The sequence below is a fragment of the Chanodichthys erythropterus genome, chromosome 13 (genome assembly GCF_024489055.1).
Source record: "Chanodichthys erythropterus isolate Z2021 chromosome 13, ASM2448905v1, whole genome shotgun sequence".
NCBI classification, from domain to species: domain Eukaryota; kingdom Metazoa; phylum Chordata; class Actinopteri; order Cypriniformes; family Xenocyprididae; genus Chanodichthys; species Chanodichthys erythropterus.
Window position 1 is genome coordinate 17,921,824 of NC_090233.1, and position 15,327 is coordinate 17,937,150.

Consider the following 15,327-nt stretch of genomic DNA (forward strand, 5'->3'; position numbering starts at 1 on the left):
AAAACATTACATTCAGTTGGCGCTTAAGTATATTCTTTTAAAGTATTATTTTCTGTAATAAGCACTTTTTTTTCAAAAATAAGCTAAAGTTGTTTTTCCCAAGGGAAAACACATGTCCACCAGTCATTTGCAATATGCAGTTTCTTTGTTTGCACTTATCTCCCACATTTGAAACATTTATAAAAGGCACAGTTTCAGCTATATCTCGAACTTGAACTCTGCAAATGTCAATTCAGCAAATAAGTTACACATTTGTACATGTCTGTGTCTCAGTAGCATTTCCAAAGATGGCTACTATAGGCTACAGTGTGATATCAGCTGAAGGAATTAGCGCCATTATATGTACAGCTAATGCTAAATGTAACGCGTTGCCAAGCCCAATCATGCTAGCAACCTAAAGAGCAGAGGATTGTTACTAAATACTGTTAAAGCTGCTATATTTGTATCAGTGTATCCTAATTACTGGTTAGGGGAGTATGGGTAAGGATGTTAGAATTGCCACAAGTGCTTCCTTCGCTACACTGAGTAGAAAAACAACATGTTTACATTTGTTATATCAATTCAGGAGCTCTTGCCAGCATCGTCTAAGGATACTTAAGGGTAACAATACAAATCAATTGCCATTTTTTTAATATTGTTATATTCAACATTCTGTGAGCTGAACGATAGAACAATTATTTTGTGAGTTCTGATTAAATCACAGAAGAGAAGAACGTTATTAGCACATTAAAATTGCATCACACGTGTTCTTGTATTGCATCAGTTGTTTATGAAATAGTAAAACGAGTAGTTCACTTGTGGTTCACTCTTACACATACTGCTTACATTGCATTTTTCTGCCCAAATCACTCTCTCATGCCTCCAACTTTTAGTCCCTCCATTGACAGAAGGGGCAAAAGACAGATAGCAAGAGAGACAGGTGGCCAGGCCAATCCTTGCATGCCCTCTGCTCCTTTTAACTTTCTTTCACTATTTCACTCCATTTTGTGTGCTCTAGCTCGCAGTGACAAGCCGCCCCATTCACTCGCCCATTCTTCTCTCCTCTTCTCTTTTGTTCGTCCAGTTCAACTCTGTGCGCCTCTATTCATTCCCCAGACGGCCCACCATTGACGGGAGCCCCTGCCTAAGTCACACTGCCCGACCCGGACCCCCTCCCTTTACACACACTAACACACACACGCACAGCTCTGCAGCTGCTATGGTAATGAGAGAGGGGACAAGCAAGGGAGAAGGCTGGAGAGAACAGAAAGAGAAAGGGAGATCCTTCTCATGCAACTCAATAACCAGTGGCCCTGTTTTTTTTTTTTGGTTTTTTTACAAATGGAAAATCCGTCTACCTCCTTTTCTTCTTCCCTCCTGTCAGTTTCCCACCCTGTTCCCTTCGTCCTTCCCCTCCCCTAGCCTCTACACCTCCTCTCCTGACCTCCTCTTTCTCATTCAAATCCATTTCACACCATGCCCTGAAAAGGGATGTTCAAAGGTGTGTAAAGTAACCCGCATCCAACACTTCGGGCCTGAGAAAGCTGGGTGTTTATGTGTATGCACTTGCATGGGTGTCGGCTTCGATGTGCAATTGTGTGTATTTTTAGACTGTATGCTTGAATTGCATAGTACATAAGCAGCGGTGTTTCATAAACAGAGGTTTTATTGCATTTGATAATGGGTCAGAACATCAAAGAAAGTGGCATACAGATATATGAAGTCAAACAGGTGTAACTGCAGGTGTAGCTTGTTAAATTAACTTTGAACATGTTCTGACAAAACGATACCGGTTCACACAGATCAGCGAAAACGACTAAAACCGCTGTATTATTCATGCCAAGCCAGTAGTTGGCGATGTCACTTTGTCTATGTCTATAAACTGAACCCATAATATGCATGCATGTGACCTCACCGTTTTCACAAATTCACATTTTCGTAGTTTACACAGAGACAATAACGGTAGCCTATTGTTTTTAAAAACTTGCACTTTGAGTCTCGTTTTTAGTTTGCGTTTTTAGTCCCCCAAACACAGTTGCTGTTTAAATGAAAGGCCAAAACACATAAAAGGTTTCAGTTTTTAGTTGAAAACTACGGAGCCTCGCACATGACATGCAGGTAAAAAATAGTAGGTTAAATTGTGCACACGCTTTACTAAGTCGTTCCCTCGATTTATAAATCGTGCACATGATTTACTAAGTCGTTCCCTCGATTTGCTAAATCGTCTGCATGATTTACTAATTCTTTCCCTCAATTTCCTAAATCGCACACGCTTTACAAATTTGTTCCCTCGATTTATAAATCGCGTGCACGATTTTGCAAATCGAGGGAACGAAATAGTAAAATGTGCGCACGATTTAGCAAATCGAGGGAACGAATTAGTAAAATGTGTGCACGATTTACTTTTTTTCTCTGTATGTTATGTGCGGGGCTCCGTAGAAAACTGTGTTGTCTCTAAGAGAGAGGTATAATAATATTATAAATAAATAAATGTTAATATAATATAATATTCTCTGGTTTATTTTACTAGTTTTTAATTTATTAGTTGATTTTAATTTTTATTTATTCTTGAGGAATTAAAAGTGCAAATATTCCATGTAGTAAATCAGTTAGTATGAGGTCATAAAAAGTGCATGCATAATAATGACTAATTATTATGCATGCTTATTATCAGCGAAAATAAAATAATTTAAATTGAGTATAGCATGCCAAAGGCCATCTTTCCAAAAGCATTTCATGTCAACTGCCATAAATATCTACAAAATTATCTTTTGTTTTATATTTTATAGTTTAAAATGTAACATTTCTTTTTGTAAAATAAATTCCATTTGGTTTGATTATTTCTTATTTCTGATATTCTACATTTTCATCTAAGCGTAGATGTCCAAATACCCTTCCATTATATATGCAATATATACAGTAGTGGCCACCCTTTATTCAAATATTATTAAAAAAAAATGTGTTAAAGATTTTGTAAGCAATTGTTTTATTTGTGATAATGCAATGAAACATGCCAAATTGTGCCAATATAATTTTGGCCAGGTTGTCATACAAAGAAATTATGAACACATGCAAAAACAAGAGATAACCAATGAAATAATAATACAGTTGTGGCCAGAATTATTAGACCCCTTCATAAATATGATCAAAGATGACTCTAAAAATAAATCTGCATTGTTTATCCTTTTGATCTTTAATTTATAAAATTAGCAAAAATCTAACCTTTCATTGAAGGGAAAGAATTGAAAGTGCACCCCTAGAATTTTTTATGAGTAAAATATCTCTGAAGTATATTCGCATTCATATTTAACATTTTTTTAGCTCACCAGGGTGATCATGAACATGAAATTGGCCAGCCAGGACTTCCTGTTCCACAGGAGTATAAACATGAGGAAACACAGAGGCCAAATTCCCTTAATCATTCATCACAATGAGAAAAAACAAAGAATATCGTTCTGATGTGTAGCAAATGATTGTTGAGCTTCACAAAATAGAAAGTGGCTGTAAGAAAATAGCTAAAGCATTGAAAATCCCCATTTCCACTATCAGGGCAATAATTAAGAAGTTCCAATCAACTAAACATATTACAAATCTGCCTGGAAGAGGACGTGTGTCTAAATCGTCCTAATGTGTGGTGAGGAGGAAAGTTTGAGTGGCCAAAGACTCTCTAAGGATCACAGCTGGAGAATTGCAGAGATTAGTTGAGTCTTGAATCTCAGAAAGCCTAAAAAAAATTATCAAACAGCACCTACATCACCACAAGTTGTTCAGGAGGGTTTCAAGAAAAATTCTCTGCTCTCATCCAGAAACAATCTCCGGCATATTCAGTTGTTGAACTTCAAACGGGACCGGCTTCTACGGTCAGATGAAACTAAAATAAGAGCTTTTTAGCAGCAAACCCACCAGATGGGTTTGGTGCACACATGGATAAAAAGTGCCCCATGCCCACGGTTAAATATACTGCTGGATCTTTAATGTTGTAGGCCTATTTTCCTGCTGGAGCTCCTGGACATCTTGTTCAGATACATGGTATCATGGATTCTATCAAATACCAACAGATAAAAAATCAAAACCTGACGCTTTTGCTAGAAATCTTATAATGGGCTGTGGTTAGATCCAAAACAAACATCAAAACCAGCACAAAAATGTGTCACTGAGCACAAAATGAAGCTTCTGCCATGGCCATCCCAGTCCCCTGACCTGAACCCAAAAGAAAATGAGTGGAGTGAACTGAAGAGAAGAAGCACCAACATGGAGCTGGGAATCTGAAGGATCTGGAGAGATTCTGCATGAAGGAATGATCTCTGATCTCTTGTCAGGTGTTCTCCAAACTCATCAGGCATTATAGAAGAAGAGTGAGAGCTGTTATCTTGGCAAAAGGAGGTTGCAAAAAGTATTGAATAAAAGGGTGCTAATAATTGTGGGCAACGTATTTTGGAGAAAAACATTTATTTCATAATGTTATTTCCCCCCCACTTTCAATTCTTTTCCTTCAATGAAAGGTTAGATTTTTGCTAATTTTATAAATTAAAGATCAAAAGGATAAACAATGCAGATTTATTTTTAGAGTCATCTTTGATCATATTTATGAAGGGGTCTAATAATTCTGGCCACAACTGTAACTGATTTTGTTGTAGTTAATACTTTGTCCTGTGACCTTTTTGTTTTTCTATGCATTTTGTTGCATAATAAAATAAAACCTGTAGCTGTATTTGCCATTTTTTGCCAAATAATTTTGTCAGATAAATATCAAGTGTTTTGTTCTTCCTTCATATTTAAAATATTAAAAAATATAAAACACCCCCCCCCCCCCCTTTTTTTTTTTTTGATGGTTTAATCAAACTTGTAGGGTCATTAAAAGCAAATATCTCCGCCAGACATCACTTTTGGCCACTACTGCATATTACCATTCCAGTATATAATAAAATACAATTTAATAATTTTGCTCCAAGACCTTGTTTGCCTTTTATATGTAGGAACAAGAACAAGAGCAAAAACAAGTTTACCTTATAAGAACGAAAAAAAACGAAAAAAAAAGAGAGAAATATATATATATATATACATATATATATATATATATATATATATATATATATATATATATATATATATATATATATATATATATATATTGCATTAATATTAATAAACATATAAACTAGGGAGTGGTAATATATAACAAAACTAGCATGAAATATCCGTGTGTGTGTGTGTGTGTGTGTGGGGGGGGGGAGTGAGTGGGGTGAACTGGGGGACTCTGCTGGCAGACGGCTGAGGGGCCCCATGCAGTCTGTACTGCACAGCTATTCGTCTTATGTCTGTGCACGGTGACCTGTTAGACCATGTGACATCTGCCTGGCTGCCAACACAGAAAAGAGATGCAGGAGTGTCCATATGGAGCCTCCTTTCTCCAAATACTGACACACAGTTCGGCCCAGAGAGTGTGTGTGTGTCTGAGTGTTTCATTTTGATTAATAAGCACAGACACACTCAGATGGGGTTACACATCTGTGAGGTAACAGGCGGAGGGGCCTTGAGCAAAGCGATGGATTTCATGAATGGCACCGCAGACAAAAATGTTTCATTTAAGTAACTTTAAACCACAGAAACGTGTGTGCTTAGAGTTTGTTTTGCAGCGTTAATCAAGTATACATTCCTTACACGTGTTTGGGTGAGAAAAACATATGTGAAAGCATGCTTAAAATCATATATATATCGTTGAATGTCAAAGATGATGCGTTGGCACCAATGCATTTCAACCTAGAAATGCAGTTTTGAGATGTCACAGACCTTTTTCAGTTCAGGTCTAATTTGTGTTTTGCTCCATAATAGTGGTGTCAGATGTTGAATGACAGCATTATAATAATGATGTTAAATTACCATCAGTCACCCTGTGACATTGACCATTTACTGATATACTGTATGGCTTTCTGTACGTACGTGCTACAGTAAGTGTGCTTGCTTGCACCTGTATGTATGCATGTATGTATATGCTAGCACCTAATTACAGAGGATAAAGACCCAGTTGTACTAAAAGAAACTTCTGGGTTTGGGAGAGCAGAGCTGCTTTTCTGTTTGGCTGGCTTTGCTGAATGGAGCCATTCACAAGCCTCTAACCGCATGCTTTCTTTATCTTCATTGTTATCCCCCTCTTCCCTTCACCCACCGCAGCATAATGGCACTCCGTAAAAGGGGTGGGGGAGCAGTCTGATGGGGAAGGAGGGGGGTAATTGGGTGAAAGTGGAGTGGGGGAGGGACATGTAAAGGGGAGGAAGGAGTAGAAAGGGACAGAGGACCCCAAAGAGGGGTATATGGTGACAGACAAAGGCCCAAACTAAGCCACGCATCATTTGTCGCTGACAAGTGATGATAGTAGAGGAATGCTTTTCAGGAACTAGTTAATTGATTGATTGATTGATTCATTTACTAATTGAATGACTGATTAATTGGCTGCATTTTACAATATGATTTGACACAATGTTTACATAATCATAACCAACATAACCATTTATTTTTAATTAGAATATATATATATATATATATATATATATATATATATATATATATATATATATATATATATATATATATATAACATATGGAACCATATATATATATATATATATATATATATATATAGAATGCACAACATATAATACAAAATGCACCAAATCATCAGCATATAAGATAAGATTTCTGAAGGATCATGCAACACTGAGCACTGTAATTGCATCACAGGAATAAATTACATTAAAATAGTTATTTTACAATATTACTGTTGTGTTTTTATTCAAATTAATGCAGCCTCTTTGAGAATAAGACTTTCAAAAACATTAAAAAAATGAATGGTAGCGTATATACACACACACAAATGTAGCCTATTTATATGTTTTGTAACATGGAATCATGACCATTAAGAATGAGCCTATTTGTTTTATTTAATTGCAAAAAAAAAAAAAAAAGAAATAGAGTGGAATTGTAAAATTATCACAATGATTTGACACAAATGTTCTGTAAACATTAAGCAAGCAACCACACTAATACATTTCCATTATCAGTAGCACTGCCTGTTTGTAAACATCAGTGTCAGGTGGAACACTACATTATCAGAGGTTAACAGTGATGCTGGATGAATACAACAGCGCCACCTGCTGGTTTTACAATTGTAGCATGAACTGCGTTACATTGACAATGTTATAGTGTTGCATTTCTCCAATGATTGTTTGCGTTAAAACAAACACTGTTCCCCAAATGTGTAACAAAACTGAATATATGTAACCCAAGGTCTGACTCCACGGCTGGCTGAAAGATGGTGAAAGTATACAATTAGTTATAGAGTTCGAGTGTGTTACTGATAAAAACATCCTGTCCAAATCAATCACACTTTGGAAAGATTCTCAGTGGCAAAGACTGATTGATTAACAGTTTGTGCAGATTTGTCCTCTCTGAATTCTGCTGTATTCCTGCAGGTGAGTGAACAGTGGTGTATATTTTAGATTTGATAAAACAAGGCTTTTCATGGGTTTTACATCAACAACGTCACATTACAGTCCCATGTATTTCAGCAACAGGGAGACTGGGGCTAGTTGTCACAAATGCTTGTAGCGATAAGGTTTTGAAACACCAGCTACACAAACGTGTTGTATGTTGGTTTTAAACATTAATTTCAAAACATGTTGTTCTGAATAACAGCATTACTTCAATTTAGCCATTGAAGCAATTTAGCCCACATGCTGATATTCAGACCAGCATGATTCCCAGTGTGATATTGCATTTATACAATAGTACAATAAACAAGAAGTTAAAGGGGTAGTTCACCCAAAAATGAAAATTATGTCATTATGACTCACCCTCATGTCGTTCCAAACCCGTAAGACCTCCGTTCATCTTCAGAACACAGTTTAAGATATTTTAGATTTAGTCCGAGAGCTTTCTGTCCCTCCATTGAAAATGTATGTACGGTATACTGTCCATGTCCAGAAAGGTAATAAAAACATCATCAAAGTAGTCCATGTGACATCAGTGGGTTAGTTAGAATTTTTTGAAGCATCAAAAATACATTTTGGTCCAAAAATAACAAAAACTACGACTTTATTCAGCATTGTATTCTCTTCCGGGTCTGTTGTCAATCCGCGTTCACGACTCCGCAGTGACGCTGCTGACGTAATGTCATCTCATCTGCTGAATGTTACACATGTTCCAGCTGCGGCATTACAGAGCTCTCAAGTGTCAGGCATTGAGCGCGACAGTCACTCATTTCAGTCTTTTGTCACGCACTCCTGCCACACATTGTATTTTCACGCAGAAAAACTATTTATCATATATTTAATATGCCGCAGCGCCACTCTCTCTATGGAGCAGGGCAGGAATCAAGCGTGTCTCCCCTGGAGTTCTTAGTCGAGCCTGCCACTTATCAGCCAATCAAAAATAAGAAAGAGGCGACACAATAGCCAATCAGAATATAGCACTATTGTATCTGGGTAAGATTTAACGCAACAACCAATGAAAAAAAGCATATCCTGGAATTTGTAATGCTCGGAGCTCCACTTTAAGTCATGATCTCCTGTTTTAATGTTACAACTAATTCACAACTTTTAGACATGTTTGCGAAGGTTGTTTTGTTTACAGCGTGTGTCTCCCTCAGACTGTAAACAAAGCTCGGGCGCACCAGATAACACGTCATCAGCGTCTTACGTCAGCAGCGTCACTGCGGAGTCGTGAACGCGGATTGACAACAGACCCGGAAGAGAAGACAATGCTGAATAAAGTCGTAGTTTTTGTTATTTTTGGACCAAAATGTATTTTAGATGCTTGAACAAATTCTAACTAACCCACTGATGTCACATGGACTACTTTGATGATGTTTTTATTACCTTTCTGGACATGGACAGTATACCGTACATACATTTTCAATGGAGGGACAGAAAGCTCTCAGACTAAATCTAAAATATCTTAAACTGTGTTCTGAAGATGAACGGAGGTCTTACGGATTTGGAACGACATGAGGGTGAGTCATTAATGATATAATTTTCATTTTTGGGTGAACTAGACCTTTAATATTGAGTAACTTACATTTTAAACACAATACTTTGTCTGTTTTTGCTCAGCCAACGAGAATACTTCCAACTACCAAACACATCAGAATCAACTGTTTCGTTCAGTGAATCAGTATGTTTTGAACAAATCATTTGATTCACTGACTCACTCATAAAGACGGTCAACTTGTCACCACCTACTGGTGTAAGGATGTTATAATAAGAGTCATTGTAAAATCTCCATCACTATCACACAGGTTTACCAGTCTAGTGTGACAACATACCCCACTGTAAATTAACTGTATGTTATTTCTTGAGCACTAACGGTACAATGTTTTGCTTTTTGTAGGCATATACAGACAACAAGCCCCAGCCCTTATTTATATGAGGAAGTGGTAAATCCATACCTTGGTTCTAGGATAGGGCAGGGATCTAAAAAAAAAACATTAAAAATGCATTACAAATCAGCATATTTATGTATAATTGAAAAACGTAAAAACGTAGATCAATATCTGAGAATGATTCCTGTTAAGAGTGACATGTTTGTTCTGTGTGTGCGTGGTGTTTTGTTGATTCAGCAAACTTTAGAGGCCCTATTTAAGGTCACATAAATATTAAACATTAGCCTCAGTGCAGCTTATTCCTGTTTTTTGCAGTGTGGCAGTCTGACATAAACAGTTTATGTTCATTATATCACATGCAAACTTACCAAGATCTTTTGGGGTGATAATGGCCTCCTCAGAAAAGCCCAGAGATAAGGCAAAAGATCTGAATTTCTCAATTAGATCGGGTCTTAGTATGGATGACCGTCCTAGGAGCAATGTTTCTGACAGATTAGCATGCTTCATCAATATGTCCAAGACAGCATATGTGATATATCTTTTACATCATCAGTTTAGACTTACCATAAAGAGCTACTTGAGTGTACTCTTTGTCCATGTTCTTGTATTTAAGGACCAAACTATAATCAGTGTAATTGGTCTCCACTATCGTGACGTCTTTTGTTATCTTGTGCCCTTAACAAAAGGTCAGATATATCATGTTAATTTTAAATTAAGGGATGTGATGCATGTGTAGTTGAAGTGCATACTAAAATTGAAGTATATAAAGTTTAAAAAGTATACAGAGTGAAGCTAAATATATTGAAAAAATGCTAACCTATATTTAATTAAAATATTATTTAATATAACTGAATCAACCTAAAAACATTAATTTATATCAACAAAACTTTTTAAGGGTTTAATAAGGTAGATATATTTTTGCAAGTAAATTCAGTTTAATTTTATTCAATTTTGCACTATATTCTCAATATGCTGTATATAATAATTATTAATAAATTGATTTAAATGCATTTAAAAGTTTTTGAGAGTTACTGGTGTTCTGTGTGTGAATAATGACATCATGTGATAAGACAAAGATGTTTGAAAGAGGAAATGATAGCTTACTTTGGCTAAAGTAAGTGAACTCTCCAGGAACATCTGTCTTCTCGTATGAATAAACACTGACGGAGCATCCATATGGTCTGTTAGTTCAAATATATACAGATCATTAACGCAGAGCTCAAATGTTATGTTTAACCTCATTTCCCTATCACAATATGTTTTCCCTTTGTTATTCGAGATGGTGTGATAATGTAAATATGAAACAATATCTTGTCAAATTATGCACCTCATGGTCCACATGGTCAGGTTTACATTTCCATTGGTATCTGGTGCCAGAAGACCTTTAGAAAGCTTTATGTGGTTTTTGTACTTTGCAAACAGCTCTGACTCATCTGCAAGTCCAATACGGTACCATTCACCTGAAAACTAACAGTAAAAGGAAGTAAAAATGGTTTGCTGTATGAAAGATGGGTGGTAACTAAATACATTTTTTTTTTTTTAATACAGAGATAGTGTGTTAAAAGCACATTTTAGTTCATATTCATGGTCTCAAAATAGCACAAATGAGTACACTTAGTACACTTTGTCAAACCTGAAGGTAGGTGAGTGTTCAGGTGCTTCTTGAAAGATGTGATGGTTTGGGTAATGAGACCTTATTGTATGGTCTCATGTACCTATGTACTATACAGGCCAATTTGCACATGCTTACATCTTTTCAAAACTGTTAAACTTAAAGGATTAGTTCACTTTCAAATAAGATTTTCCTGATAATTTACTCACCCCCATGTCATCCAAGAAGTCCATGTCCTTCTTTCTTCAGTCGAAAAGAAATTAAGGTTTTTGATGAAAACATTCCAGGTTTATTCTCCTTATAGTGGACTTCAATGGTTCAATGTTGAAGGTCAAAATTACAGTTTCAGTGCAGCTTCAAAGGGCTTTAAACGATACCAGACAAGGAATAAGGGTCTTATCTAGCAAAACGACCAGTTATTTTCGAAAAAGAAAAATGTATATGCTTTATATAAACAAATGATTGCCTTCTAAGTGGTTCCGCAAAAACCGCACTTTCGTATTCTTCAGAAAGCTTACGCTGTATGTCCTACGCCTTCCCTATTCTACTTACGAAAAAATGGAACTGGCGCTGCGTTTGTTCCGTAAGTTTTTTTTTTTTTGTGAAAAAATACGAAAGTGCGTTTTGGCGGAACCACTTGGATGGTGATCATTTGTTTATATAAAGCATATACATATACACTTTTTTTGAAAAAGGGGCGATCGTTTCGCTAGATAAGACCCTTATTCCTCGTCTGGTATCATTTAAAGCCCTTTGAAGCTGCACTGAAACTCTAATTTTGACCTTCAACCGTTTTGAGGCCATTCAAGTCCACTATAAGGAAATAATCTTGTTTGTTTTCATCAATAACCTTAATTTCTTTTCGACTGAAGAGAGAAGGACAAGAACATCTTAGATGACATGGGGGTGAGTAAATTATGAGGAAAATTTTATTTGAAAGTGAACTAATCCTTTAAGTTGAAAACCTAGCATACACACAAAAAAAAAACACAAAAATGAATAAGACAGAAGACAGCAACATTTTTACAGTAATACCATATTGAAATAATCTGAATCTAAAACATCAAATACTATCAAAGCAATTAGATGTAACTGAACACATACACAAGCGTTAGTCTTTCAGTTTCATTACCATCCATTCAAAAGGGGAAAACTTGGTAATAATTTTTACTGTAATGTAAACATGGCCTATGTAAAAGATACTGCAGTGTATTATAAGCAGTAGAGAGTGTCATTCTTGCTTTGTAAAGAACTTTTACAAAATGAATCATTATCATGCATCATGCTACCTGATGTTAGTGTTTTTAGGACTGTGTTTGATGATTGACAAAGTGTGTTTGTTGGATGAAAACCTTTGCTAGTGTTATGGCAGAATGACTTGATTTGAGACATGTATGAAGTGTTTTGGTAGTTTTAGTGCAAATGTGAAATTAACTGCTGTGCCAAGTTGGTTTGAAGAACTAGTGTGAAGAGTTTTGAAACAGTAACTTAAGTATCGAGAAATGTGTCCTAGCGGTTGTAAAAAACTGTAATGTTAAGTAACTCGTATCACCAATTAAAGCAGGAATTATGAATACATTTTCACATCACTGCATCTATTCAATATACATCAAAACCGTTGATTTTCATTCTTGTATATAAATAAATGTACACTCAATAAAAGTGCAAACATTTTAGCATTACAACAGCTTGTCACTGGGGCAGTACCAAAGATATTGCTACTCTAAGGTACTAAAATACACAGTTTAGGGGTAAATAAGGTACAAAGTTGTCCTTTTAAGGGTACTGCCCCAGTGACAAGCTGTTGTAACCCTAATGGTACAATTCTTGCACATTTTTTTCTGACAGTGTAAGCTGATGAACCATGATCCATGCTTTAAGTAAATATTGTGATATGTGACACTTGATATCCCACTGCAGTTCGGCCTCTTTGCAACAAATGTAATGCTGTGAACATAGATTAATTTGAAATGTCTCTATTAAATGAAAAACATGCATTCAGTGCTTAAACTACTAACCCTCGAAATCTGTGAAACCCAAACAATTGAAAAATCATACTTACTTTCTCCAGATCAAAGTTGGGCTGAGGTTCAATAGGATACTGTTTGTTGAAACCATGCGTCCCCAAAAACATGCAAAGCAAAAGTGCTAATTCCAGAGTCATGCTGAAAGTTCAAACAACTCTGGATGGAAAAAGGGAAGAACGCAAAACTAATGACATATCAGAGAAGCATTGGGGAAACTCTTGGGTTTATATTTGCCAACAGCAAGGCAATGTTTGTGAAGGACAGGAGACCAGCCCCTAACACACAATGCATGTGTACCGTCATCTTCCAGTAAACTGCAGACCAGTAATGCAGTCAAGAATTAAAACAGCAAGAATTTTTGTATGTTAGAGAATCTGACAGAACAGAATCATGTAGGTATTATACTGAAGATTAGACATAAACAGTAACATATAAGGACATTGCAAACACAACGCTTTCAACATAATGCTTTTTTTAAACAATCTTTGGACAACTCTGCTTTCAATGTTGTTCTACAGGGACAGACTGTGGGTGTAAGATGACCCTGGACTTTGACTTGCACTGGTCCACACAAACATTACGACATCAATCTCTACATTACTCTTGTGTACACTGATGCACAAAGACTTGAATTAAACAGAGATCTCTTAATACCCATTAATACCTCTCTGATGGGCTACTTCTCAGGCAGTGCAACTTTATGCACATACTTTAAAAAATAAAAACAACAGTTGGAAGCCGCTAGTAATTTCACAAGTTCACTCTTACATTTAATCAGATTTTAATCCGAGTATATGCATATTTGGCGTGATGCACGAAGGGAGGGCACCGAGCTTGGAATTTTGTCTGAACCCAGAGTACTCCCCCAAATCCCTGTTTAGGATATGAACAATCGAGAGTGAGGAGTTGGGGTGGTGGAGGGATGCTGGAAAACTGTCGTAGGACAGAGGTAAGTCGGCTATAGGCCTTCTCTCTTGCTGTTTGGGTAGATTATCTGAACGTGCACCTCCTGAACTTTGTTAATAAAATTATAAGACCACACAAGCCATGATGACTCATTAATGAACAACATCACAATACATGAAATGTTAAACAGGAACTGCAATATGTAAGAATAAATAAAGAAATAAACAAATTGAAATGTAATGTTGAATTACTCTGTCTATATAGTTTTAGGTAATCTTGTTAATTACAGCTACTTTTGTGCTACTAGTTCTTTACATAAATGGACAGCAGTTTGCATTTTTAAATGGTTATGGTTCTGAAAGATACACAATGCTACAACAGAAACTAATCCCCAAGCTCTCGACTATAAGTGCAGTTATACAGTGCATAAACAAAGTTCACACAGCTAATATAACTCTCAAATGGATCTTTACAAGATGTTTGTCATTCATGCTGCATGCATGAATCGATTCCTGTGAGTATAGTATTTATTTGGATGTTTACATTTGATTCTGAATGAGTTTGAGGCTATATGCTCTGTGGCTAACGGGCTAATGCTAACGTTACACACTGTTGGAGAGATTTACAAAGAATGAAGTTGTGTTTATGAATTATACAGACTGCAAGTGTTTAAAAATGAAAATAGCGACGGCTCTTGTCTCCATGAATACAGTAAGAAACGATGGTAGCTTTAACCTCATTTAACAGTACATTTGCAACATGCTAACGAAACATTTAGAAAGACAATTTACAAATATCACTAAAAATATCATGTAATCCTGGATCATGTCAGTTATTATTGCTCCATCTGCCATTTTTCGCTATTGTCATTACTTGCTTACCTAGTCTGATGATTCAGCTGTGCACATCCAGACATTAATAATGGCTGCCCTTGTCTAATGCCTTGAACATGGGCTGGCATATGCAAATATTGGGGGCGTACATATTAATGATCCTGACTGTTGCATAACAGTCGGTGTTATGTTGAGATTCGTCTGTTTTCCGGAGGTCTTTTAAACAAATGAGATTTATATAAGGAGGAGGAAACAATGAAGTTTGAAACTCAACGTATGTCTTTTCCATGTACTGAACTCGTTATTCAACTATGCCAAGGTAAATAAAATTTTTGATTCTAGGGCACGTTTAAGTACAAAATTAGTGCATGAAAATAGAGCACTTTAAGTACATTATAGAAATGTACTTTTTTATTTCACCTGGGCCCCAAAAAAAACAAAAACATTTCTGGATTGCAAAATAGTGTGACACAGGAGAAGACAGTTCAACACTTACACTTCAGCAATTAAAAAAAAAAAAAAAAAGTAACATGCATTACATGCATCGTTACTTGAAAAAGTAATTTGATTACATGACTCAAGTTACCCCCAACT

General features: G+C 36.1%; 1 protein-coding gene across 3 annotated transcripts; it reads right to left on the minus strand.

Moving 5' to 3' along the window:
* Positions 1-6,669: 6,669 nt before the first annotated feature.
* Positions 6,670-13,173, minus strand: lcn15 (lipocalin 15). Of its 3 annotated transcripts, none has more exons than XM_067407895.1 (7): positions 13,030-13,173; positions 10,683-10,822; positions 10,460-10,536; positions 9,920-10,030; positions 9,724-9,825; positions 9,422-9,446; positions 6,686-7,281 (listed from the first exon to the last, which is right to left on the minus strand). In XM_067407895.1, exons 1-7 carry the CDS (start codon positions 13,129-13,131, stop codon positions 7,137-7,139), a joined length of 702 nt encoding a protein of 233 aa, XP_067263996.1. In that variant the 5' UTR covers positions 13,132-13,173; the 3' UTR covers positions 6,686-7,136. The 3 variants fall into 3 exon arrangements, with proteins under 3 accessions (XP_067263998.1, XP_067263996.1, XP_067263997.1); XM_067407896.1 differs by having other exon boundaries at positions 7,139-7,442; XM_067407897.1 differs by lacking the exon at positions 10,683-10,822 and having other exon boundaries at positions 6,670-7,281; positions 13,030-13,124.
* Positions 13,174-15,327: the final 2,154 nt, after the last annotated feature.